Source organism: Salmo salar, chromosome 18, assembly GCF_965601325.2.
Source record: "Salmo salar chromosome 18, fSalSal1, whole genome shotgun sequence".
NCBI lineage: Eukaryota > Metazoa > Chordata > Actinopteri > Salmoniformes > Salmonidae > Salmo > Salmo salar.
This window is the reverse complement of record NC_138308.1, coordinates 27,817,253-27,844,402: the sequence shown is the minus strand read 5'-3', so window position 1 is coordinate 27,844,402 and position 27,150 is coordinate 27,817,253. Positions and strand designations below refer to the sequence as shown.

General features: G+C 44.2%; 2 protein-coding genes across 12 annotated transcripts in view; one reads left to right on the top strand and one right to left on the bottom strand.

Annotated features, from left to right (window-relative positions):
• LOC106577155 (mitogen-activated protein kinase kinase kinase kinase 3) overlaps positions 1-12,663 on the top strand; it is a 69,924-nt gene extending 57,261 nt beyond the window's left edge. For 4 of the 8 annotated variants that reach the window (XM_014154958.3, XM_082964867.1, XM_082964866.1 and 1 more), the window contains 17 exons: positions 1,891-1,942; positions 2,246-2,417; positions 4,652-4,758; positions 4,947-4,988; positions 5,163-5,247; positions 5,730-5,809; positions 5,933-5,993; positions 6,326-6,443; positions 6,543-6,601; positions 6,838-6,941; positions 7,171-7,342; positions 7,437-7,505; positions 7,622-7,714; positions 8,000-8,070; positions 8,246-8,301; positions 8,623-8,673; positions 9,097-12,663. In XM_014154958.3, coding sequence (XP_014010433.2) covers positions 1,891-1,942; positions 2,246-2,417; positions 4,652-4,758; positions 4,947-4,988; positions 5,163-5,247; positions 5,730-5,809; positions 5,933-5,993; positions 6,326-6,443; positions 6,543-6,601; positions 6,838-6,941; positions 7,171-7,342; positions 7,437-7,505; positions 7,622-7,714; positions 8,000-8,070; positions 8,246-8,301; positions 8,623-8,673; positions 9,097-9,184 — 1,480 coding nt within the window. In that variant the 3' untranslated portion in view covers positions 9,185-12,663. The remainder of the gene's footprint in view (positions 1-1,890; positions 1,943-2,245; positions 2,418-4,651; positions 4,759-4,946; positions 4,989-5,162; positions 5,248-5,729; positions 5,810-5,932; positions 5,994-6,325; positions 6,444-6,542; positions 6,602-6,837; positions 6,942-7,170; positions 7,343-7,436; positions 7,506-7,621; positions 7,715-7,999; positions 8,071-8,245; positions 8,302-8,622; positions 8,674-9,096) is intronic. The other 4 variants (XM_014154959.3, XM_014154964.3, XM_014154963.3 and 1 more) reach the window with 2 other exon arrangements.
• On the bottom strand, positions 12,515-26,524 carry arhgef33 (Rho guanine nucleotide exchange factor 33). Of its 4 annotated transcripts, none has more exons than XM_014154955.3 (15): positions 26,333-26,524; positions 25,272-25,315; positions 20,686-20,850; positions 20,232-20,353; positions 19,990-20,123; positions 19,639-19,761; positions 19,257-19,383; positions 17,389-17,521; positions 16,645-16,752; positions 16,153-16,245; positions 15,452-15,636; positions 15,203-15,298; positions 14,292-15,108; positions 13,915-14,051; positions 12,515-13,488 (listed from the first exon to the last, which is right to left on the bottom strand). In XM_014154955.3, exons 1-15 carry the CDS (start codon positions 26,352-26,354, stop codon positions 13,365-13,367), a joined length of 2,430 nt encoding a protein of 809 aa, XP_014010430.1. In that variant the 5' UTR covers positions 26,355-26,524; the 3' UTR covers positions 12,515-13,364. The 4 variants fall into 4 exon arrangements, with proteins under 4 accessions (XP_014010430.1, XP_014010431.1, XP_014010432.1 ...); XM_014154956.3 differs by having other exon boundaries at positions 14,292-15,087; XM_014154957.3 differs by having other exon boundaries at positions 15,488-15,636.
• Positions 26,525-27,150: the final 626 nt, after the last annotated feature.

The following is a 27,150-nucleotide window of genomic DNA, read 5'->3' as shown; positions in this document are numbered from 1 at the left end:
CCAGCCAATCAGTGTCAAGCTAACTGTATCTGCTCTGACTGCTGCGTTATGGCTTGGTTATGTTGTGTCCATTGTTGTTCAATGCTTAGTCAGTGCAGGCTGCCCTGTGAGATCACCTGACACCGTGAACTTCAACAAAGCATGGCTTATACACTGACTTAATTACTTAGTATAAGCCTTATCTAGTTACACAGTCTATGTTGAAATCACCCAGCTCTATACGTAAAATTAGCAAAATATAGTATTAAGGTTTAGTAAGACATATTCCTATTTGGTTTAATTCTATTGCAATGTAGTTCTTATGTACCTTTTATGTAGTTTAAGTGATGTCATTATGTTACCCTAGTGGTGTAGTTGAGTTAATTTCCCCTTGTCTCAGTGTCTCCTCCCAGTGGGTGAAAGAGGAGAGCAGCTTGACTTTGCCTCTTGGCCTCTTTGCCTTGTTGTGAGTCCCCCCCTCCATCTATCTCCATCTCCTCAGGGGTCATATGGCCTCTTTGCCTTGCTGTGTCTCTCCCCCCCCCCCATCTATCGCCATCTCCTCAGGGGTCATATGGCCTCTTTGCCTTGCTGTGTCTCCCCCCCCCCCCCCCCCCCATCTATCGCCATCTCCTCAGGGGTCATATGGCCTCTTTGCCTTGCTGTGAGTCCCCCCCCCCTCCATCTATCACCATCTCCTCAGGGGTCATATGGCCTCTTTGCCTTGCTGTGAGTCCCCTCCCCCAATCTCCTCAGGGGTCACATTTAGAGACTGATTATGATGAAACTCAACTGTAAGTCCTTCTCGTGTTTTAGTCCATCCGCCCTCTCTGAGGAGGAGGAGGAGGAAGAAGGCTACCTCTTCCAGTTTCATTCACACGTCTTCATGCTGCATTCCACACCACGCCCGTGCTGTGCCTTTAGTGCCCTCTTGTGCTTCCTCCCTGGCCAAAAACCCCTCTCCGTCCGTCTCTGCGCCTCCAGTATCCCTGTTTCCTCCCTCAGTGGAGTTTGATCTTCGGACTCAGACATGGGTCTTGTTCATTAACGCAGTACAGCAGAACTATCTAAAAGTTTCTGACACATGTCGTGTTGTTTCCTCTAAGTGATCTAGCTAACTGTGCTCCCATCGTCTTCCATCTGTGAGATAATGAACGTGATTGTTGTCATGTTTGGGTTCTATGGTCAGACTGCGTTGCTGTAACCCCTGACCCCTACCGTTCATTATCTGTTTCTTCGTGTGTGTTCATTCTGTGACACCTGCTACCATGCTTTCTGATCTCGGTGTTTGTTCATACCGCCTGTTTGCCGTCTGTTTCCAATGTGGGTTCTCGCTGCTTGTATCCTTACTGTTGACATGGTTGTCTTGGGGTCCATCCAATCCCCAACCCTCTGGTTTAACCCAGTGCCACTAGGTTTGTGTTCTCTCATGGTGACGTTGAACTTGTGACTCCATTTGATTGGTGCCATGTCTGTGTCTGTCATGATGGAGGGGTTGAAGGTGTTCTCTGATTAATGCCATGTCTATGTCCGTCATGATTTGAGTGGTATCTGACTGGAACATACTGTACATACACATTACATTGACTGCACCTTTGGGAGATCCTGTTCAAGGGAATGCTAACATCTTGTGTGTCAGTTGTCTTGTGGTGTTTTCTGGGGTTGACAGACCTTTGTTGTCTTTACCCACAACTGTCCTGTTGTCTAAAACTACGTTGTGTTACTTAGTTGTCTAACACTGTGTTGTGATAGGAGACCATGTTGTTTGAAGTGATAGTCTGTCGCTGTGTCTGTCATTCTGTGTTAACACTTATTGTGACAACATTGTTTTGTAACTGTCAGTATGTGGAACCTTCTGAATCTTGTCACTGTCTTACAAAACTAACCCCACCTCAATCTCTTTCCCTCTAGCAAACACAGTACCATCATGAGGCCGAAGGTCCCACCCCCACTTCCCCCCAAGGTAGGACCACCAGCATGTATCATACTGCAGCATTTTGGATCACGATCAAACAACCAAGACTAGTATTTAGTGGAAAGGACCCTCGAGCAAAATTCAGAGTTGCATACATCAATATTTTCTCTCAAAGCTAATTCAAACTATTGACATTACATTTGTAAGATGGGCAGCAGAGCTTGACAAATTAGGAATGAAAGGGCAAGCATTAATCAACCTGTAGAGATTGTCTACCTTTCTGCTGTCTCTGTGTCTCTTACTCTCTGTCTCGGTGTCTCATCTCTCCATTTTCTCACTCTCCCCTTCCAGCCCAAATCTATCTGTCCGCCCCAGGAGAGCCCGTCCCAGGGAGAGGATGATGTAGACGAAGGGGGGACCATCAAGCGCTGCCCCGTACCAGAGAGCCCTGCCCGACCCGCCTCAAATGTACCCCCCCGCCCTCCACCCCCACGCCTGCCCCCCCACAGACGCAGTAGCCTAGGTAACGAGAGTACACAGAGCCAGGCTGACTCAGAGCCCGAGGGGAATGATGCTGGGAGCTTTAGGCATTTCTGGGAGTGGCTTCATGCCCCACACACGGAAGAGGAGTTGGAAGATGTGTTGGAGGAGGAAGAAGAGAGTAAGGCCGGCCGATTGGTAGCCCCGTAGACGTCACTCCTCCCTGATTGGTTGTTAGTCCCATCAATCAGCGTCCGTAGTGTCTCGCACTTTCTCTCCCTCCTTTCCTCTGTCCGTCTGTGGATGTATACAGTGCCTTCGGAAAGTATTCAGATCCCTCGACTTTTTCAACATTATGTTACGTTACAGACTGTATTAAATGTATTAAATAAAATGTAAATCCTCAGCAATCTACACACAATACCCCATAATGACAAAGCGAAAACAGGTTTTTAGAAATGTTTGCAAATTTGTTAAAAATAAAAAAGATACCTTATTTAAGTATTCAGACCCTTGGCTATGAGAATCAAAATTGAGCTCAGCTGCATCCTGTTTACATTGATCATCCTTGATGTTTCTACAACTTAACTTGATTGGAGTCCACCTGTGTTAAATTCAACTGATTAGACACGATTTGGAAAGGCTCACACCTGTCTATGTAAAGGCCCCATAGTTGACAGTGCATGTCAGAGCAAAAACCAACCACCAAGACTCTTCCTAGAGCTGGCCACTCGGTCAAACTGAGCAATCAAGGGAGAAGGGCCTTGGTCAGGGAGGTGACCAAGAACCTGATGGTCACTCTGACAGAGCTCTTGAGTTCCTCTGTGGAGATGGGTGAATGTTCCAGAAGGACAACCATCTCTGCAGCACTCCACCAATCGGGCCTTTATGGTAGAGTGGCCAGACCACATGACAGCCCGCTTGGAGTTTGCCTAAAGGCACCTAAAGACTCTCAGACCATGAGAAACAAGATTCTCTGGTCTGATGAAACAAAGATTGAACTCTTTGGCCTAAATGCCAAACGTCTGGAGGAACCTGGCACCATCCCTACGGTGTAGCATGGTGGTGGCAGCATCATGTTGTGGGGATGTTTTTCAGCGACAGGGACTGGGAAACTAATAAGGATTGAGGCAAAGATGAACGGAGCAAAGTACAGAGAAATCCTTGATGAAAACCTTCTCCAGAGTGCTCAGGACATCAGACTGTGGTGAAGATTCACCTTCCAGCAGGTCAACGACGCAAAGCACACAGCCAAGACAACGCAGGAGAGGCTTCGGGACAAGTCTCTGAATGTCCTTGAGTGGCCCAGCCGGAGCCCAGACTTGAACCCGATCAAACATCTCTGGAGAGACCTGAAAATATCTGTGCCGCAATGCTCCCCATCCAACCTGACAGACCTCCCCAAATACAGGTGTGCCAAGCTTGTAGCGTCATACCCAAGAAGACTCGAGGCTGTAATCGCTGCCAAAGGTGCTTCAACAAAGTTCTGAGTAAAGGGTCTGAATACTTATGTAAATGTGATATTTCAGTTGGTTATTTTTTTACAAATTTGCAAAAATGAGAGAGAAAAAATCGTTTTTGCTTTGTCATTATAGGGTATTTTGTGTAGATTGATGAGGGGGAAAAATTATTTAATCAATTTTAGAATATGGCTGTAACGTAACAAAATGTGGAAAAAGTTAAGAGGTCTGAATACTTTGAGTGCAGTGTTGTGTTGCTGCAGTCATGTGACTCTGTCTGTAACCAATCTCCTGCCTCCTCTCTCCCATCGTTGATATCACATGTTGTCCATGATCAATCAAAATGTAATGGAACTCTCTGAATGGAATCCAGCATCCAAAATGTGCTACGCCATTCTCAGCTCAGTGTGTTAGCATGATCGAATCATTTAGTTTGAGAGATGTCCCACTCTTTTAATCCTAACCAAATATATTCCATTATATACTGATTAGTACTAATTATATTTTAGCATATGTGTGTACGTCTCAGTAGAACACTCACACCATTGAGCTACTGTCTTCAGGCAGCCCAATTAGGAGCTTTTTCTACTCATTTGTCTTTTGACCTCAGACTGCTCTTTTGCTTGTAATTGGGCAGAAGTTCAGAATTAGACTGCCTGTGTAAATGCCGCTTTAATCTCATGCGTGTTAAATACCACACACACACACACACACACACACACACACACACACACACACACACACACACACACACACACACACAGAGGCATGCACACACTCACCGAGGTAAGTGTAATAAACATGTCTCCTGCTGCAGGTAATGGATTGAGCTCTCACCAGAATGGAGAAAAGGACAGTGCTGCAGAGAGGCAGTCCACCATGCCCCCTAGTGTCCCCATACGGAAAGACAAGAAGGACATTCCAGTAATGCCACCAGATCCCGCACACTCTCCTTATTAACACTGACATTTCAATACATTCCTTTCACACTAGGGCATCACCATACTGATTATTATTAAAGCCAGTAAACCATTCATCTAAAATGAATGTGGACCAGTGATCATTGTCCTTATCTGTGTCTCTCTGTATGCATCTCCTCCCCCTCTTTTCAGAAGCCAATCAGTAATGGTCTTCCACCCACACCCAAGGTCCACGTGAGTATGATGCCGCCTTTACAGACACGCCAACTTACTGAAACATTATGAATCCAAGTCAACTATGGTGTTGACCTCTAAAATGGAGCTTTCAAAACAAGACATTTCAAGAAAGATTACTATTGTGTTTGGCTTCCCTCTAACTGTCCAACCTCCATCGTTCTTGCTCCTCAGATGGGGGCCTGTTTCTCCAAGGTGTTCAACGGCTGCCCGTTGAAAATCCACTGTGCCACGTCCTGGATCAACCCAGACACCAGAGGTAGGACACTGGGAAAACAACACAGCCTATCAGTGACTTGGGTGTCACTTTTTCCAGCTTTATTGTCATGACTTATTAGATGAATCATTGCCATGATGATGATTTTGATTAAAGGGGTACTTCAGGATTTTGGCAATAAAGTACTTTATCTACTTCCCCAGAGTCAGATGGGTACTGCATCCAGTATGAAGGAAGTTAGAGGTACTTTTGCGAGTCAATGCTAAGTAACATTAGCACAATGACTGGAATTCTCTAGTATCTACTAGCATGCTAGCAGTTACCATGGACTTCAGTCATTGCGCTAACGCTAGTTAGCAATTGTGCTGATGCTAGGCATAAACTTCCTTTAAGCTGCACGCAGAGACATGTTTTTTATCCACAAGTTCATCTAACTCTGGGAAAGTAGATAAAGGGCTTCATTGTCAAAATCCTGAAGTATCCCTTTAACATGATTAATTGGCTCTGTTTTGTCTTTGTTTCAGACCAATATTTGATATTTGGTGCTGAGGAAGGGATCTACACTTTAAACCTGAATGAACTGCACGAGACGTCAATGGAGCAGGTTTGTTCTTTTCTCTTCTGGTTGAAGTACCATTTTGCTCACAATGCTTTTTTTCTTCAATGGAGGATTCTGAATGTTGTTATCAAATCTTCATTGGCTCTCTCAATCTCCTTCTGTCCCCAGCTCTTTCCCCGGCGTTGCACTTGGCTTTATGTTATGAACAACTGCTTGCTCTCTATATCTGGTAAGACAATCTTGGACCTATAGTGTCTTATTTTGTTGTTTGTTCTGTATCTAGTAATGGTTTTGCAGTAGAAGGGGTAATGTGCTGCTCTGACATTTTGAAATTTCTCTGCCAAAAAGGTACACATTTAAGAGGCACTTCAAAACTTTTACTCTGGAAAATTGAGGCAGGAATTTCTCTGTTTAAATGACGTCTGCCCTTTCCCCCAAAATATAATCTTGCCCTGTAAGGTGTGTTTTGGAAGCAGACCTTTTAATTTATTTTTGGGGTCATAAATTGCCTTTTAAAGGTTTAGAAGTCTAGCTGAAAATCGTATTTTGTTATTGCTTCAGGAAAAGCCTCCCAGCTCTACTCTCATAACGTAGCTGGTCTGTTCGAGCATGCCCGCCAAATGCAGAAGTTACCCATGGCCATTCCCACACACAAACTCCCGGACAAAATGATTCCAAGGTAGGATATGTGAAGTATTTTCATTCATTTGGGTTTGAGCTTGGGGTGTTTAACAAGATACATGTAAAACTGAGTTCTTGACCCTTATGATCCTTGTAGGAAGTTTGCCGTATCTAATAAGATTCCAGACACAAAAGGTTGCCAAAAGTGCTGTGTAGGTGAGTGCTCAGGAGGGTGGATCACCCTTACGAATCTGTGCACACACTACCAGAAGTCGCTTTGGATAAACGCGTCTGCTAAATGGCATATATTATCAACATTCTTGACTTACGGTACAATTAAATAAGAGAAGTTGAGGACAGTTCTGAATAATGCACAAGACATATTGATAGAGTATAGCTCAGAGGTCAAAGACTGATTGTGAGAGACCTTGAATGTGTTTGTTTGTGTGCAGTGAGGAACCCATACAGCGGTCACAAGTACCTGTGTGGAGCGTTCCAGTCCAGTGTGGTTCTGCTGGAGTGGGTGGAGCCCATGCAGAAGTTCATGCTCATCAAGGTCAGTCAGAGTTTGGGCCAGTTCAGGTCGTTCTGGGGCAGACTGACTGAGGATGACTAATGGGTTATAATGGACTCTATCTGGCTTGGATAACCTAATGCAGTCCTGTTCATGCAGCTTATTAGATTGTAGCGTGCAAACATTGCTCGTCTCTAAGAGTTCAAAGTTTTCATGTCATTTCTGGTGTGTAACGGCATGCTAAATCTATCTCCTTTGGTCTCTCCTGTAGAACATCGACTTCCCCCTGCCCTGTCCCCTGGAAGTGTTTGAGATGCTGGTGGTACCGGAGCAGCAGTACCCTCTCATCTGCGTGGCCGTCAGCAAGGGCACCGAGCTCAGCCAAGTGGTCCGCTTCGGCACGGTCAACCCCAACTCGACATCCTCCTGGTTCACAGAGGCCGGTCAGTGGAACATGGTCGTCGCAGCGACGGTGATGATGATGATCTTCATTAGGGAGATGATTGTTTCTAATGACTTGTTTTTCTGTCCCCTCAGATACGCCCCAGACGTGTGTCATCCACGTCACCCAGTTGGAGAGGGACACCATATTAGTTTGTCTCGACAGTAAGTTTTACCTCCCGGCAACAACTTGACTAACCCAAAGAATAATTTTATTCTCAAATGAGAAATTCCAGATTCTGCATAAGTAAATGAAACCATAAACTATTTTCTCTGCTCAGGGTGTATAAAGATAGTGAACCTACAGGGACGGTTGAAGTCAAGCAGGAAGTTATCTGCTGAGCTGACGTTTAACTTCCAGATCGAGGCGATAGGTACGTTTCCATAACCATGGCATTCACACTTCTACCCAGCCCAAACAAACCAAAGACTGGGTCCTGTTGTGCTGAAGACAGATATTTCCATCTGTGTGTACGTCTCTACGCAGAAAGATAATTCCATCTGTGTGTACGTCTCTACGCAGAAAGATAATTCCATCTGTGTGTACGTCTCTACGCAGACAGATAATTCCATATCCTAAGAATGTTTTTCATGTGAAGCATTTCTCAGCTCGTATCTGTGCTTTTTGTGGTCAGTGTAACATCCACACGTCTTTGCAGTGTGTCTCCAAGATAGCGTTCTGGCGTTTTGGAGGCATGGCATGCAAGGGCGGAGTTTCAAGACCAATGAGGTAAGCGGAGGACGTGTTGGTGGGTGGCTGTCTGAGAGGAGTGGTTTGTTTGTGTACACTAGAGGGTGACTTTCCCCTGTCATGTCCCGGTCCTGTTTATAACAACAACAACAATGATCCCGTTGTATGTGTTTGAATATGATCTTAAATGATAGATGGTATGTCTGCACCCCAGATCACCCAGGAGATCTCTGATAACACACGGATCTTCAGACTGCTTGGATCTGACAGGTGAGTACTGTAAGAGGGTCCAAGCTGCTCAAGGTCACCTTACCTGACACTTACACACACTTACATACTTTGACCCCTTTCACTTTTACACTCGCAATGATATTTTGTAGAAATATTTCTCTTTTAGATATTTCACTTCTACATTGGCGATAACATTAACATGGATGTCGTCATGATGCCCAGTTTGTTTTCAAATGACCTGCTTCAGTAGTATAGAACCCTGAACGCCTGAAGCCTTTGGTGTTAGTTGTTGGTTGTGTTAGTTGTTGGTTGTATGCATGCTTGCTTCTCTTAATTGCTTGTTTGATTTTGTGAATGAAGAAACTCTCAGCACGACAGTTCAGGGCAGGAGGGAGCCGCCAGTCTGCCCAGGTATACTCCCTTCTCCCTGGGTCACACCAGGTCTCGCCTAGCCTACAGACTCTCTGATCTATGGATGTCCCCTCTGGGGACCCTTGATTTCATTCAGCCTGTATGAGTGTGTGGGTGTGTCTCTAATGCTTCTATTATCTCTGAACCCATTGGTTTTCTGTTTTCTTGGGTCAGTAACTACTTTGTTACAGCACGTTGACCCTCTTCACATGATGGAATTTGTCTATGGGGCTTGACTATGCTATAAGTAGGATCTGGTGTGTGTTGGGGGGTGTGGGGTCTGTTGGTGTGAAAGAGTTGTTTTCTGTGTGTAAGGCTTACATCCTTAATCCTCCTGGTCCCCTCTAGGACATATCCTCTCACAGTGTCAGTCTGATCTGAACCTGCCCCCCCCCCCCCCCCCCCCCCCCCCCTGTGTTTCAGAGTGGTGGTGCTGGAAAGCAGGCCGACAGACAACCCCACAGCACCCAGCAACCTCTACATCCTGGCTGGACACGAGAACAGCTACTGATCAAACCCCACAGCATCCTGGGAACACAAGCCACTACAGACAGACAGACGCTAGAGACAGACAGACGCTAGAGACAGACAGACGCTAGAGACAGACAGACGCTAGAGACAGACGCACAGACGCTAGAGACAGACGCACAGACAGGCCTAGAGACAGACGCACAGACAGGCCTAGAGACAGACGCACAGACAGGCCTAGAGACAGACGCACAGACAGGCCTAGAGACAGACGCACAGACAGGCCTAGAGACAGACGCACAGACAGGCCTAGAGACAGACGCACAGACAGGCCTAGAGACAGACGCACAGACAGGCCTAGAGACAGACGCACAGACAGGCCCTAGAGACAGATGCACAGACAGGCCCTAGAGACAGATGCACAGACAGACCTAGAGACAGATGCACAGACAGACCTAGAGACAGATGCACAGACAGACGCTAGTGACAGACAGACAGACCTAGAGACAGATGCACAGACAGACGCTAGCGACAGACAGACAGACGCTAGAGACAGACCTAGAGACAGACCTAGAGACAGACAGACGCTAGAGACAGACGCTAGAGACAGACCTAGAGACAGATGCACAGACAGACGCTAGAGACAGACAGACACTAGAGACAGACGCTAGAGACAGACCTAGAGACAGATGCACAGACAGACCTAGAGACAGATGCACAGACAGACCTAGAGACAGATGCACAGACAGACCTAGAGACAGATGCACAGACAGACCTAGAGACAGATGCACAGACAGACGCTAGAGACAGATGCACAGACAGACGCTAGAGACAGATGCACAGACAGACCTAGAGACAGATGCACAGACAGACCTAGAGACAGATGCACAGACAGACCTAGAGACAGATGCACAGACAGACGCTAGAGACAGATGCACAGACAGACGCTAGAGACAGATGCACAGACAGACCTAGAGACAGATGCACAGACAGACCTAGGGACAGATGCACAGACAGACCTAGAGACAGATGCACAGACAGACGCTAGAGACAGATGCACAGACAGACCTAGAGACAGATGCACAGACAGACCTAGAGACAGATGCACAGACAGACCTAGAGACAGATGCACAGACAGACCTAGAGACAGATGCACAGACAGACCTAGAGACAGATGCACAGACAGACCTAGAGACAGATGCACAGACAGACAGACAGAGACAGATGCACAGACAGACCTAGAGACAGATGCACAGACAGACCTAGAGACAGATGCACAGACAGACGCTAGAGACAGATGCACAGACAGACGCTAGAGACAGACAGACGCTAGAGACAGACAGACCTAGAGACAGACAGACGCTAGAGACAGACAGACGCTAGAGACAGACAGACGCTAGAGACAGACAGACGCTACAGATAGACAGAGACAGATGCACAGACAGACAGAGACAGACCTAGAGACAGATGCACAGACAGACAGACGCTACAGATAGACGCTAGAGACAGACAGAGACAGACCTAGAGACAGATAGATGCTAGAGACAGACAGACAGAGACAGACCTAGAGACAGATGGTAGAGACAGATGCACAGACAGACCTAGAGACAGATGCACAGACAGACCTAGAGACAGATGCACAGACAGATGCTAGAGACAGACAGACAGACAAACGCTAGAGACAGACGCGGTAGACAGACAGATGCTAGAGACACGGTAGATAGACAGACAGACAGACAGACAGACACACTATAGACAGACACACTATAGACAGACACACTATAGACAGACACACTATAGACAGACTATAGACGGGCAGACAGACAGACTATAGGCAGACTATAGACGGGCAGACAGACAGACTATAGACACACTAGACACACTATAGACAGACAGACACACTATAGACAGACACACTATAGACAGGAAGACTATAGACACACTATACACACTATAGACAGACACACTATAGACAGACACACTATAGACAGACACACTATAGACAGGAAGACTATAGACACACTATACACACTATAGACAGACACACTATAGACAGACAGACAAACTCTAGGCAGACACAGCCAGGCAGACACAGCCAGGCAGACACAGCCAGGCAGACACAGCCAGGCAGACACAGCCAGGCAGACACAGCCAGACTATAGACAGCCAGACTATAGACACACTATAGACACACTATAGACAGACAGACACTACTGCTTTAGCTTCACAGAAGACAGATCCTTCAAGGGTCCGCTTCCAACTTGCCTTTTACACCTTTATTTATTGTGGCAGGTAACAAACACCTGGATGACTTCTATATGATTTCAACCACTGCTAGCATCTCAGCTCACACCACACAAGTGCTTAATTGACCTGTATTTAATCGTTGTAAATATAAATGTAGTATTTTTTTGCAGAAAGGTACCCTGGCTACTCTGGGGTTGTACACTAAAGACTGGTCATGTAGATACGTGTGCATAGGTATTCTGTACAGTTATGGAGAATATAAAGATTTTAAGGGGTGGTGAGTGGTGCGGAGGGGGGGGGTGACAGTTTCAGCACTAAAAAGGACTTCCTGTTTTTTGATCATGTGACCAGGGACAGGATTTGAAGCCCCCTCTCTGAGGTTTGGCTAAGTTTGAGCAACAAGGAAGTACCACTATACTGGCAATGTCATTCTGCACGCATCGTCAGCCCAAATGTGGGAACTTCCTTTCTGGTTTGCTTTGAGAAATGTCTGATGGGAGATCTACAGTTTCATTCTTAGCTTCCACTTCTAACTCTATGAGGTGAACATTCATTTCAAACTGTTTTAATTGCAGGCTTACTTCCCAGCTTAGTTGTATGCTTTTTTAATACTGTGGAATCACTGGTGTTAAAATTTGCACAAAAAGATATTTAAAAAAAACAAAAAAAGAAACGTGACGTTGTATGTAACTGTATGTGTGTGTGTAAACTTAAAGTAAACATACATATGTTCTCACAAGCTGTGACACAGGGGTTACAATAGATAAGTCAAGTTATTCTAGAACACTCACTGAACTTTTTTTGAAATACTTTGAGATAGTGGAGGGTGAAATGTCAAAGGTGAAATACCAAAACAGGCTCCAGCGGTGCTGTTGTTTTAATCACCAGTTTCATCATGTTGTAATTCTCAATGTCAATATCGATCATATACACTATAGTCAAATGGCCAGAACTAAACATTCCTTACTGTAGGGCTCAGTGACGATGTTAAACAAATATGAATGTTACATGTTTTTATGTAATGCCAAAATGTGTTCTCAATTTATGGCCAAAATTTGTTGGGTATCTCTACCTCGTGTTAGAACAAAAGGAAACGAGTTGTGTAGAAGGAAAAAAGTCAAAACACTACAAAATTCATGTTGGTTTTAATTTACACAGTAAACATGTGTAATGATTATGGACAAAATAGTTCTTCCTTTCTGCTGCATTACCATTTTCATATTGCAATGCACATTATTACATGTATATACTGTAAAATAAAATCGGTTGGTTTTACATACTGTATAATTGCCTATATTTTGTTTCAAATGTGTAACAGATTTATGAAACTATGAAATATTATGATAATGTTGAATCTGTTTCACAATTTATGGTTGTAAGCATTGTACAGAAGTACAAATATTTTTCAAAGGGAAGTAATTGCTAAGCAGGCAATATGATTTGTGAGTTTTTCAGAAATATATTATTGGTTGGTTAACATGTGGTACAGCGAATATTGATTACAACGTGGACTTTTCTTATTTTGTTTGATTTGTCTTGTCACAATTTCATTTATTAAAATTCAAAAAATAACTTCACATTAAAAATCAACATTTTATTTTGGCTTGAGGGGGAGATATTTATTCCAATCATCTTGATGGCGAATTATAGATCTTTACCTACATTATTGCAGTTCATGAGTATACAGTATTATGCAAAATATATTTTCTCCGTGGATATTAAGGAGACCTCTAAAATGGAAAACTAGTACTAATTCAAAAACAAATACTTAACCTATACAGTATTTTTACAGTAATTAAATAAGAAAGGAGTAGGTCAGTCTGATTTGGTCTTCCAGCATGTTTCATATTGTATTGCAGTGTATGTGTGTCTATATAGCCTATCATGTTGCTTAGAAGTGTGTGGGCGTTATCAAGGCACCTATTTGAAGCCTTTCTCAGACCACTGTTAATTTGTAGTGCGGTTCTAGTCACACTTCACACAGCAGTCCCACGGTCGATGCCTAGGTGGGCGACTCCTGGGGTATTGCCTGCCTCTTGCTCACTGGAGTTCTGGCATTCTGTCTTATCTTTATCCTTGTCTTTCTCTCCTCCCCCCGACCTAGAGGACACAGTATATATGAGGTTACTGCACTGCTACTGGATACACCGTAAAGCATTACTGGAGTAATTCCAGCATGTATTTGACAAGCATTGTTTATTCCTAGCTCCTGTAAATGAATGGTGCTGTAAAGTTCCCTTGATACAAGAGAAGAGATGTTCACAGCACGACCTGTCAGACGAACATTGTCTCGAAACTTGAAAAATTACATTAAAGCTTTCAAACCTTATTTGTGGCATACAAATAAATGTTTCTACGTAAACACCAAATGGAAATTTGTTTAGTGGTGAGTGGACGATTTGCTGTTAGTTGTTTTTTTTTTTTGCTACTGACATTGTCAAATAAAGTGTAGGATGATGTTGGCTTTCTGAATTTGATACTGCCAATAATGTTCTGTTTTTGGTCAGCATTTCCAGCATATATTACTTTTTCTTGAAGAGCTTCTTGAAGGAGCTCCTGAATCCTCCCTTCTCCTGTTTCCGGCTCCTCTCACTGAAGGGGGTGTGGTTATTCCCCTCAGCCTTCCATCTTGGCTCCTCCCCCCAGGGTAGGCTCCCAGAGTCCTACGTAAAGGAGTAACATTTGTTGTAAATACACTCAGTGGTCTGTAATAATATCACATAGTCACAAATGGCCCCCAAACTGAAACACTCAAACCTCCCAGCAGGCCATAGTACTCTCACATTCAAGTCTATGGCTGATCAGCCCTCTTCCATCTACAAAAATAAACAACCTTAGGGCTCCTCATAAACTCAACCTCATTGCTTGATAACTGTGGCCTTCATCCACTTCCTGATGCGCACCTTGTTGTGGTGGTTATGTAGCTCCTCTTCAGTGGCTGCTATCTGTCTCTCTGGCTCTGCTCTGTGCTGCGGGGGGCTGATGGGGCTGTTGTTGCTGCTCTGGCCCTTGCTGCTGCGTGGGTGATATTTATTACTGGACTGCCTCTCCAGCTTGGCGTGTTGTTGGGCCCCGTTGCCCCTTAGGTGGTCAGAGAGATGTCCGGGGCCACTATCCCCACTCACAGTGCTGTCCAGCTGCAACCCGTTCAGGGACTTGCTCTTACGCTGATCGGCCTGCAGGGGGCGGTGGTGGTGAACTCTCATCATTCCGGCCTCTTCTGGAGACACGCACCCCCGACCAGGCAGCTGCTTGTACCCACTCTCCCGGCTGCCCCCGCTGTTGTAGACCTCACGGATGGCCTGGTGGCTCTTGGGGTAGCGCACAAAGGCAATGTCGATGCTAGAGTCAGAGGAAGTGCTGGAGCATTGGTCAAACATGGACATGTTGTGAAGAGAGGAGTTTGTGTCCTCATACAGCCCTTCCAAGCCCGGGGCATCCCCAGGGAGAAGGAACTCCCCCAGGGCATTGGCCATGGCTGAGCCTGGGGGCAGCCGTTTGCCGGGCAGCCGCTCTGATGACCCCATCTCAGGGATGCTCTGCAGGCCTGGGGGTTTGAGGCGAGGGTCGGTGTCAGGGGAGAAAAACGGGATGGCAGAGTCGGAGTGGTGGGCCTCGCTCTCCCAGTCCTGAAAGCGTCTAGACTGGATCTGCTCCAGGAGCCTCTGCTTGCTGCATTTCACCTGGTTGGCATGCTCTCTGTGAGGGGAGAGGGGGAGACTGTCAGTGGGACAGACGGAGTTAGTGCATGAAGAAATGCATGGAGGACTGACTGATAATATGAATGTCTGAGTGTAGTCAGAACATAACTTACAGTATTGCATTGCTGCTGGGGTAAGGAGAGCCCATCTCATTGGCTTGCATAACGTTACCACAGTCCACGTTTTTGAAGAACTGCTTCATAGTTGACCTGCAACAAGAAAGGAACTATATTTAGCCCCGCAAGGAGCTTCTTCTTCTTTATATGGTCACATTCACAGCAGAATGTCTGAAATATACCATCACAGTTCACTGTCCTCAGACCAGTTCATCTGAATCCTGTTCCCCATGTGCACACGCTTACCAAAACACAAAATCTGAGCCTGGATCAGAAGCTGACCTCTTGAGCTCCTTGCGGTTGTGCAGGAGCAGCTCTTGGTTGTGCTGCAGTAGGTGGGCGTACTGGGCGGTGAAGGCACTGAACTGCTGGATGCACAGCAGCAGCAGGTAGTAGTCAGGGTGCTCTGCGTCCGTCTGCTTCAACAGGGTCTGAAACCAAACCAGACCACACAGGGATGCTACGGACTCATGTGAACCAAGCACTAACCAGTTCATGCAGTCACTGCTCTAATCTCAGCTAACCCAGAACTAAAGTCTTGCTTAATTGGTGAGATGTTTGATGAAGTTCTGGGTCCATGCATGTTAAGAGACGATATGAAGAGCTGCTAGAATGAGAAGTAGAACTGGAACGAGGACCACCACCCTCTCTCTTTACAAGTCTATGGGCTGAATGCTAACTCCTGTAAAATCGTGATTTGTCTAAATAACCAGTGACGAAAAACCTAAGCACCAGAACTGTTGCTGCTCGTTAGCTATCGGTGCCCAATAGTATAAAGACAGATCTACGGTACCATTTCAGTTTACGTGGTCTGCCCACAAGACATTATCACCACTCTGATTTAAGATACTCTGATGGTGAAGTCCGCTCTTTTCTAAATACCTATGTTGGGTTGGTGGTGTACTGGATGTATGTATCAGAGTGTCATGGAGGGGAGAGAGCCTAACCTGCAGCAGCAGAAGGTACTCAGGGATCCTCTGTACTGGCTGGAGGAGCAGAGTGTGGAGAGAGGGTTGTGTCTCGTCCCCCATGATGTCACCCTGGAACATCAGACAGTCAATCAGAGAAGAGACAGTCAGGTGACTTAAGTCTCCACAGAAATCATGTGAAATCAATTGTCCGGAAAGGTTATCCTGTAATAAAGGCTGTGTGAGTATAATGTCATAAAACTAAGTCATAATAAACTTCACTCCGGTCTACTTGTCATGTGTTCTTTGTTAATTGAAAGAGATTTACTCAACAATTTCCTGAAGTAACCCTTTCCTTCTGGATAACTGCACTATTGTGACTATGTTGGTAGCTCAGTGCGGGTAGCTCAGTGCGGGTAGCTCAGTGCGGGTAGCTCTGTGCGGGTAGCTCTGTGCGGGTAGCTCTGTGCGGGTAGCTCTGTGCGGTGGTTGTGGTCAACACTGCCTGGTTGTTCAGTGTTCCTAGTTTACCTCAAACAGGCCGGCTGCTTTTAGTGAGGTGGTGGTCAACATGCTGACCACAGACAGACATTCAGGTAGCTCCTTAAGATACGACACGTAGAAGTCCAGGAAATCACTCTGTAGAAGACCGGCAAGATGGAGAATTACAGACAGACAGACAGACAGACAGACAGACAGTTAGACAGACAGTCATTGAAACTCAGTAGATAGTGTCATAGTCTAGAGTCTAGACAGGCAGAGAAATGACCAGGGACATAAACAGAGCAATACAATATATCCCCCCCAATCCCCACATCTCTTCTGAGTATCACATGTGGTCTTGTGATTCATTTGAAGTGCTCCACATGTGACACTGTGACTGGTGAGAAGAGGCAGTGAGTCACAGCCTTCCCCCTGGAGAGTCTCATCTGGGGCCACTAACTCCTAATCCAACCATTTAACTCATTTCCCTCTTTCAATCAGTCCCACCCACTTAAACACACATTGGTCCTAATACAATTATCACCTAATAGGCAAGATACTGTATGTTAGGGGTTATGTAGTTATGTGAGGGGTTGTGTAGTTATGTTAGGGGTTGTGTAGTTATGTTAGGGGTTATGTAGTTATATGAGGGGTTATGTTAGGGGTTATGTAGTTTGCAGGCAGCCTGTGACACCATAACTAGAGCCCTGAGTTTCTCCGGATCAGGTTAGAAAAACTCAGGGCCCCTAGCCATGACTTCATGGGTCATTTGTGTCTGTGAAAGGTTTGTACCTCTTTGCTGGTGAGCCTCATGAATACATCTCCCATGATGCCCTGCCACTGGCACTTGAGGACCCTCTCCTGCAGGGTGTGGAGAAGCTCCAGGTGTTGCTGGATGAGGAAGCGTAGAGAACTGGGGAACGGCCTGGATAGAGAAAGATGAGATCGATATAACACACATCACATTACACTGCGAGGAGAGCGGTACAGAACAGAGCAACATATAGCCATCTAGGGAGCGGTTTAAAATACAGGAGGCCAATTATATTCTATGGTAATGGAGAGAGTGTTGAGAAGGAGAGAGGCGAACATTGAGGTGGGAAAACATAGTGGAAATACACACAGTCCAGGTAGTGGTGGTGGTTGACAGGCACAAACAGAACTGGAGAATGAGAATGGATGGATGAAAGAGAGGGGAAAAGATGTGGATAACTACACAAAGAGACAAAGGAGAGGACAGAGTTGAAATTATGGAATTGAAAGATGCATTCAAACATTATGGTGTTAGTAGACAGATTACTGAGGTAAATGGACCAATGTTTTTGTTGTAATAGCAGTGTTAGTAACAGTCATAGCATGCTAATAGTAGCAGTCATTTATATTTTGTTGTATTCATGGTTGAACTGTGAGCGACAGACTCCCTACCTTAGAACACATATGATCAACTGTTCTGCCACCGGACACTTGTCCCCCAATACTTACAAACAAATACATGAACTTACACACATCAGTAAGCAGAAATACAACAATTTCACACAAAAAAATCGTTATGACTCATTGCTCTTATTAGTGTTAATTGAGATTATCCAGATGAAGAGACACACTCCAAAGGTCAGAGGTTATTAATGAGGGAAAGGGAAAAAGTTTAGTATAAGTAACTAGGGGAGAGCTCCTCTCTGAAAGTTGAAAATGTAGTGCTCAGATGTCTCTGTGAACTCCAGATAAACAGGGATTTCATTAAGTCAGATCTCTGTGGAGTCCTTTAAAAAGCCTCTGCTTGCCTGAATGGCTGCGTTATTCAATAGATTAATTTCCTTTCCTCGCTCTTTTATAATGTCCTCCTTCTGACTGTAATTAGATCGGTATCTCCTGTTTAAGCCCCTGTGTCAATGAGTGCATGTCAGTGTGCCAAAGACGAGGGTAGTCTTTGTTATATTTATGAACCGAACCAAGGTCAATGTTGAGAAAACAGTTATAACTTCCTCTGCTTTCATGAGTCATAGTGCACTATTAAACCCTAACCCCAAAATATGAATTCATAGTGCACTATTAAAACCTCTTAAGGATCGGATGCTTTTTTTAAATTTTCACCTAAAATGACATACCCAAATCTAACTGCCTGTAGCTCAGGACCTGAAGTAAGGATATGCATATTCTTAATACCATTTGAAAGGAAACACTTTGAAGTTTGTGGAAATGTGAAATTAATGTAGGAGAATATAACACATTAGATCTGGTTAAAGACAATACAAAGATACATCATCTTTGAAATGCAAGAGAAAGGCCACAATGTATTATTCCAGTTTAGACGCAATTTAGATTCAGACTGATCCAATGAACCATTGTATTTCTGTTCAAAATGTTGTATCAAGTCTGCCCAAATGTGCCTAATTGGTTTATTGCTACATTTTCTAGTTCATATCTGTGCACTCTCCTCAAACAATAGCATGGTATTCTTTCACTGTAATAGCTACTGTAAATTGGACAGTGCAGTTAGATTAACAAGAGGTTAAGCTTAATTGCCTCTTATGAAGCTCGAACATATGTAAAACCGGTCTGCTGGCTCTGCTGTTTTGAACTTGAACAAAACAGTTCAGACACTGTGTTGCTACTAGATCTTATGTAAAATGTGTAAATAATACCCATCAGTGGTACAGTACCGTTTGTCTTTGGTGTGGAGGGCCTCTGAGCTGTTGAAGGTGATGTTGGCTTTCAGCAGCAGAGATAGGTATGACACATAGACCCTTTCTGACTCCAACAGCTCCAGGGCAGCAACCTGCCTCTTACCTGACACACAAACACACACACACACACACACACACACACACACACACACACACACACACACACACACAGTCACGCACAAACACACACACAAAGTGAAAAAGAAGCACCACACTGACATACTTTTTACACCGCTGTGACCTACAGTATTAAATGGGAATTTGTCTATTGACTGCTAAATAATTTAACGTAGGGCTCCCTAATGTAACAAGGGAATAAGTCACTGACGTGTGTAACGTCAGCGGTGATGTCACTCACTGTTCTCTGGGACGCTCTGTGCATCCGTGTCGTCTCGGCTCTCTTTCCTTTCTCGCCACACTGGAGACTTAGACTGACCTCTCTGGGGCTGGCCACTGGCTGCGTCCTGCTCTGAGTTAGAGGCTGCACCACACAGTACACACATGGAGCAAACACAAGCATTTGCCATTCAATTCCACTGTCTTTCATGTGCTGTAAACATCCCTATATAGCCCCCAGGTATTTGAGTCAGCTGAGGCAAGTACGTTCAATGACTTTCATAAACAGGTCTTTAAGGAACAGCTCGTCAGTACAATCAATGACACATACAGGACCGGTTATGAATGTCTGTCCCTCAGAGCCATAACTCACTCTGTGTGGAGGCTGTGCTCATCTGTGGAGAGCCGCTGGGCAGGCTGGCAAAGTAATGCTGGATGACATTGAGCTCTGTCTGGTTGGAGAGACACCCATGGCCCTCCCCAATGCAGTCCCCTTTGGAGCTTTTCCTGACAAAACCAAGGGGAAGCAACAGAGAGTGGTGAGTTCACGTCAGGTGATGATGCAATGTGTGTCTGTGAATGTTCATGCATGCAACATGTGTCAGTGTCACGTACCTCTGTTGAACGGACAGGATCTCTCTGCCGGTCTCTGATTGGAGGAGCTCCAGGCCTTTCTGTAGCTCTTTCTGTCTGCTGGTAACCTCTTTGATCTGGGATAGAGCACCGCTCAGGTCCTCCTGAACACAACCACGACATACAGCACAATCCCATCACTACGATATCTAGCTACGTTCACAATACATGTGCCACAGAGTAACATACTGTAATAATTAGGCATCCTGCTAGAATTGCTAGAGACTGTTACTGGTTTGACTGTAGTCCACTTTTTTTTACTATAGTCCACCGTAGTCCACTTTACAAGCGTTTCACCCCACCCGCAATAAAATATGCTAAATATGTTTGTGACCAATAAAATTTGATTTGATAGTATGAGAAGAATGACTAAAAGGCACATATTTGGTATCAGATATCAATGAGGTTTGTTCAAGTCATGTGGGAAGTGGGGTACCTTAAATGTGTTGAGGGAGTTCCTGATTCCCATGATCCTGTCATCCACGTCGCTCTGCTGGCCCTGAGCCCTCTCCTCCAGACCTCTGTCCCTCTGCTGCAGCGCAGACACGTCCTGTAACACTCCCTGCAGCCCCGTACGCAGCTCCACCACCAAGGCCTGCAGCTGGAACACCAGGTCAGAGGTTAGGGGTTAGGATGTAACAACAGTTACTACATCGATGGTTGTTTGTGACCTTACTAATGTCTCCAGAATGTTCAGAACACACTGTAACTACATTGGTTCTTTATGTGGGGGTGAATAAATTACTTGGAGAAATGAGCAGCTGTTTTGACAAGGAAAAGAGTAGAGGGGAAAAGGAAGGATGAGAGAAGGAAGATGGGGAAAGGAGAGAAAAAAAGATGGGTGAAGGTGAGAGTGCTGGGGTATAAGATGTCAGAGGACCAAGACAGAAAAGGAGAATAGAAACGGGAGTTGAGAGTTAACGGAGACTGACGGGGAGCCTATTGAACATTTCTGTGTAATTTGAACATCTTGGAGATCGCTGCTCTCCCCATGCAGTCCTCACCAGCAGCTTCCTGTCCTGAAGTGTACTGTCTGTGAATCTCACTGTAGCCATGTGTGGCCCAGCAGTTACCCTTTCAGAGGTCAGCGAGGTCACAGCTCATTTTGGCACAGGGTTTGTTTCCAACAAGGCTCTCCACTGAGTCACATTATTCTCTTTATCTTCATTATTGCTGTTGTTGTTTGGAGAGTGTCCCAATTTCTCCTTTTTGCTCTCCCGTTAGAGGAAAGCTTTTTTCTGTCTCTAGTGTAGCGGCCGTTCTTAGGCTGTGGAGATTAATTAAATTTAGTCTGCAGAGATAAGTGAATCAGCTCATGTGAACAGACAGGGATTCAGGCTGCTGCCTGCCCCTCTCAGCTCCTCTCCTTCCGTCCTCTCTCCTCTTCTCTCCTCTCCACTTTACTCCTCTTCACTCCTCCCCCTTTGCGCCTCTCCTCTACTCTCCTCTCCTTTTCTTTTCTTTCCTCTCCTCTTCACTCCTCTTCTTTCCTCTCATCTACTTTCTTCTCCTCCTCTCTCCTCTCCTCTCCACTCATCTATTCTCCTCTCATCTCCTCTTCACTCCTCTCCTCCTCTCCCCTTCACCCCTCTCATCTACTCTCCTCTCCTCTACTCTCCTCTACTCTCCTTTCCTCTCATCTACTCCCAATCATGTGAAAGTCATCAGGCTGCAGATTCAATACGGCTGCTGCCCTTCTTTACAGATGTACAGATCTTATTAGTGTACAATACCTTGTCTCTGCTCACTACTTTAGACTGCGTAGCAGTACATACATAACACATACAGTTGAAGTCAGAAGTTTACATACACTTAGGTTGGAGTCATTACAACTCGTTTTTCAACCACTCCACACATTTCTTGTTAACAAACTATAGTTTTGACAAGTCGGTTAGGACATCTACTTTGTGCATGACACCATTAATTTTTCCAACAATTGTTTACGGACAGATTATTTCACTTATAATTCACTGTATCACAATTCCAGTGGGTCAGAAGTTTACATACACTAAGTTGACTGTGCCTTTAAACAGCTTAGAAAATTCCAGAAAATGATGTCATGGCTTTAGAATCTTTTCATAGGCTAATTGACGTCATTTGAGTCAATTGGAGGTGTACCTGTGGATGTATTTCAAGGCCTACCTTCAAACTCAGTGTCTCTTTGCTTGACATCATGGGAAAATAAATCAGAAATCAGGCAAGACCTCAGAAAAAAACACTGTAGACCTCCACAAGTCTGGTTCATCCTTGGGAGCAATTTCCAAACGCCTGAAGGTACCACGTTCATCTGTATAAACAATAGTACGCAAGTATAAACACCATTGGACCACGCAGCCGTCATACCGCTCAGGAAGGAGACGGGTTCTGTCTCCTAGAGATGAACGTACTTTGGTGCGAAAAGTTCAAATCAATCCCAGAACAACAGCAAAGGACCTTGGGAAGATGCTGGAGGAAACAGGTACAAAAGTATCTATATCCACAGTAAAACGAGGCCTATATCGACAGAACCTGAAAGGCCGCTCAGCAAGAAAGAAGCCACTGCTACTAAACAGCCATAAAAAAGCCAGACTACGGTTTGCAACTGTACATGGAGACAAAGATCGTACTTTTTGGAGAAATGTCCTCTGATCTGATGAAACGAAAATAGAACTGTTTGGCCATAATGACCATCGTTATGTTTGGAGGAAAAAGGGTGAGGCTTGCAAGCAGAAGAACACCATCCCAACCGTGAAGCACGGGGGTGGCAGCATCATGTTGTGGGGGTGCTTTGCTGCAGGAGGGACTGGTACACTTCACAAAAAAGATGGCATCATGAGGAAGGAAAATTATGTGGATATATTGAAGCAACATCTCAAGACATCAGTCAGGAAGTTAAAGCTAATTCGCAAATGGGTCTTCCAAATGACCCCAAGCATACTTCCAAAGTTGTGGCAAAATGGCTTAAGGACAACGAAGTCAAGGTATTGGAGTGGCCATCACAAAGCCCTGACCTCAATCCTATAGAAAATTTGTGGGCAGAACTGAAAAAGTGTGTGCGAGCAAGGAGGCCTATAAACATGACTCAGTTACACCAGCTCTGTCAGGAGGAATGGGCCAAAATTCACCCAACTTATTGTGGGAAGCTTGTGGAAGGCTACCTGAAACATTTGACCCAAATTAAACAATTTAAAGGCAATGCTACCAAATACTAATTGAGTGTATGTACACTTCTGATCCACTGGGAACGTGATGAAAGAAATAAAAGCTGAAATAAATAATTCTCTCTACTATTATTCTAACATTTCACATTCTTAAAATAAAGTGGTGATCCTAACTTACCTAAGACAGGGAATTTTTACTAGGATTAAATGTCAGGAATTGTGAAAAACTGAGTTTAAATGTATTTAGCTAAGGTGTATGTAAACTTCCGACTTCAACTGTACCTAATAGCAATGCAACACTGTCAGTGTATTGTATTGTACTTCACAGCTGTCCAGTACTGTTACGATATTTGACATCTATGTAGCACGGTGTTAGAAAATACTGTATACTAGTCCATTGATATGTAGTACCAGTAAACATTTTGGACACACCTAGTCATTCAAGGGTTTTTCTTTATTTTTACTATTTTCTACATTGTAGAATAATAGTGTAGACATCAAAACTATGAAATGACACATATGGAATCATGTAGTAACCAAAAAAGTGTTAAACAAATCAAAATATATTTTAGATTCTTCAAAGTAGACACCCTTTGCCTTGATGACAGCTTTGTACACTCTTGGCATTCTCTCAACCAGCTTTATGAGGAATTATTTTCCAACAGTCTTGAAGGAGTTCCCACATGTGCTGAACACTTTTTAGTTGCTTTTCCTTCACTATGTGGTCCAAGTCATCTCAAACCATCTCAATTGGGTTGAGATTGGGTGATTGTGGACTCATCAGACCAAAGGACATATTTCCACCGTCTAATATCCATTGCTCGTGTTTCTTGGCCTAAACAAGTCTGTTCTTCTCACTGGTGTCCTTTAGTAGTGGTTTCTTTGCAGCTGTTCGATCATGAAGGCCTGATTTACACAGTCTCTTCTGAACAGTTGATGTTGGGAAGCATTTATTTGGGCTGCAATCTGAGGTGTAGTTAACTCTAATGAACTTATCCTCTGCAGCAACTCTGGGGCTTCCTCTCTTGTGGCAGTCCTCATGAGGGACAGTTTCATCACAGTGCTTGATGGTTTTTGCAACTGCACTTGAAGAAACTTACTTTAAGACCTTCATGTCTTAAAGTAATTTTCCAGATTGACTGACCTTCATGTCTTAAAGTAATGATGGACTGTCAATTCTCTGTGCTTATTTGAGCTGTTCTTGCCATAATATGGACTTGGTCTGTTACCAAATAGGGCTATCTTCTGTATACCACCCCTACCTTGTCACAACACAACTGATTGGCTGAAACGCATTAAGAAGGAAAGAAATTCCACAAATTAACTTTTAACAATGCATACTTGTTAATTAAAATGCATTCCAGGTGACTACCTCATTAAGCTGGTTGAGAGAATGCCAAGAGTGTGCAAGCTGTCATCAAGGCAAAGGGTCGCTATTTGATGAATCTCAAATATAAAATAACACTTCTTTGGTTACTACATGATACCACTTGTGTTATTTCATAGTTTTGATGTCTTCACTATTATTCTACAATATAGAAAATAGTAAAAATAAAGAAAAACTCTTGAATGAGTAGGTGTGTCCAATCTTATACTGGTACTGTACATATAAAGATTAGAGACAGGCCGTAGTCAAAGCTATTTCCGTTTCTCTGGCAGTGTTTATTCATATCCCCATTAGCTTTTGCAGAAGCAGCAGCTACTCTTCCTGGGGTCCACAGAAAACACAAAACATAACAAGTAACAAAATACTGATAGACAAGGACAGTCACACAAATGTTAAATACACCCATATACAAACAATACAATGTAGTGTTGATCCTACATACTCTTCATAGGCAGCAGTGTTTCTTGCAAGGGGGGTGACTATAGAGCGGGTTACCTGAGCAATCTCCAGGTTGGCCTCCTCCATTTCCTGGTCTTGTTCTAGGAGTCAAGAACATCAGGTAATCACACATCGTTATGGACTTACAGTAGCTCCCTATCACTCACACATCACTATGGAGATCATCCTCAGTTACTCAGACACAAACCATTCTTTGGGGATACATATGAGGCAAATAATGTAGTCGTGTGGGATTTTCAACACAACGTCTCTATGCAGCCTATGCACAGTAAATCATATGGTCACGTGGGATTTTCAACACAACGTCTCTCTATGCAGCCTATGCACAGTAAATCATATGGTCATGTGGGATGTTCAACACAACGTCTCTCTATGCAGCCTATGCACAGTAAATCATATGGTCATGTGGGATGTTCAACACAACGTCTCTATGCAGCCTATGCACAGTAAATCAAGTAACAGTAAAACCACTACAAGTTACCCGAACATTGAAATTCTACATGAAATGGTAAGGTAGAAAAGGCTCTGTGTCATCAGACAATCAAACAGTTGTGCCATAATGGAAATACCCTACTGTATTAAGAGTCTGTTTCTGTTCAAATACCAAACGTCCAAACTACGAGCAGCATCGTGAAGGTCACTTTAAATGTCTGCTTGTCATGCATTATGCATTTGAGCTTGTGCTGGAATGACATATTCTGAGCAGTAATACTGCAAAGCTCGTGAAAGAAGAACACTGTAGATAAAAATTCATGACAACCAATGTACAAGTAAAAGTAATTCCAATGGTTGTATCATACTTAAGAGTCAGTACCCAGCTAGCATGTTCTGAGAACCATATGGTACCAACTGTTGCAATAATTGTCCATCAACAACTTGTTTCATAAAAACTGTTAATTTGGCCAAGTAACTAGTTCAAAAGACATACAACAATCATTGTGACTCACAGCACACCAAAGATATTTCTCAACAACAGTGTTTTACTGTAGCCTCTCTCTGAACTTTGTGACTACCGCCAAATCAGAAAACAGAACCATCAACCATATTGGTGATACCTGTACCGTAGGTGACATCTTGGTTATAGAAGCAGAATTTACCATCTGACTTGCCGTTTTCCATGGTTCCTGTGCCCACCTGCTTAGTCAACAAACAGGGTTGTGTGGTTTTAGCGTTCACGGCACTCCTCTTTTCTGTCCTCCTCCTGAACACTGGCCTGCGATCCGTAGCTCTAAACCATGAGTCTGATGATCCTCCACACAAAAAGGGCCCTTGTGGAATGATGGCGGGAGAGGTCCAACACAGAAAGAGAGAGAGAGAGAGAGAGAGAGAGAGAGAGAGAGAGAGAGAAGAAAGAGAGGGATAGAGCTAGAGGGCTTTTGACAGTCCTTCATGAGGAGAAAATTGGACAGCTGATTCGATTTTCCCTTACCCTGAAAGTCACATTTTGTAGGAAAGATAACTAAAACAGAGCTGTGACACAGGATTTGGTCTGCTCAGGACAGTGACATGCAATAAGTAGTCAGGATATGGCTCTGTAATTCCATACAATTATTTGGCCAAATTTACTTAAAGACTGTGTATATGTTACTGTTTGAAACAATGATGCATGATGTGCTTCAATGTGTGTTGTGTGTTATGCTTGTAATTGAGTAGGCCTACTGCACGTGATGTTGTAGTGTATTTGCACATATATTTTTTATGGGTCACTCATACACACACACAAGGATTCCCATTTCCCCAATGTTGTGTAAATCATGAATGTGTCATTGGTGTCAGTCTTGCTAGTTGGGTGAAAGTTTCTACTGTAGCTGGTAAAGTTATTATTCGTCAGTGTTGTGTGAGTCACTGTGACTATGTGATGCCAGCGGGCACAGTTTCTCAGATCTTACACTCCCATTTCTCTGAATGTTGAATT

What these genes read in the sequence shown, in the direction of transcription:
- arhgef33 (XM_014154955.3), bottom strand. Translation starts at nt 26,354, where the DNA reads ATGGAAAACGGCAAGTCAGATG. An exon ending in GGAAAACGGCAAGTCAGATG is followed by an intron (nt 25,316 to 26,332) that starts GTAAATTCTGCT and finishes CTTGACTCCTAG; the next exon opens with AACAAGACCAGGAAATGGAG. An exon ending in ACTCCCTCAACACATTTAAG is followed by an intron (nt 20,354 to 20,685) that starts GTACCCCACTTC and finishes GGTTGTGTTCAG; the next exon opens with GAGGACCTGAGCGGTGCTCT.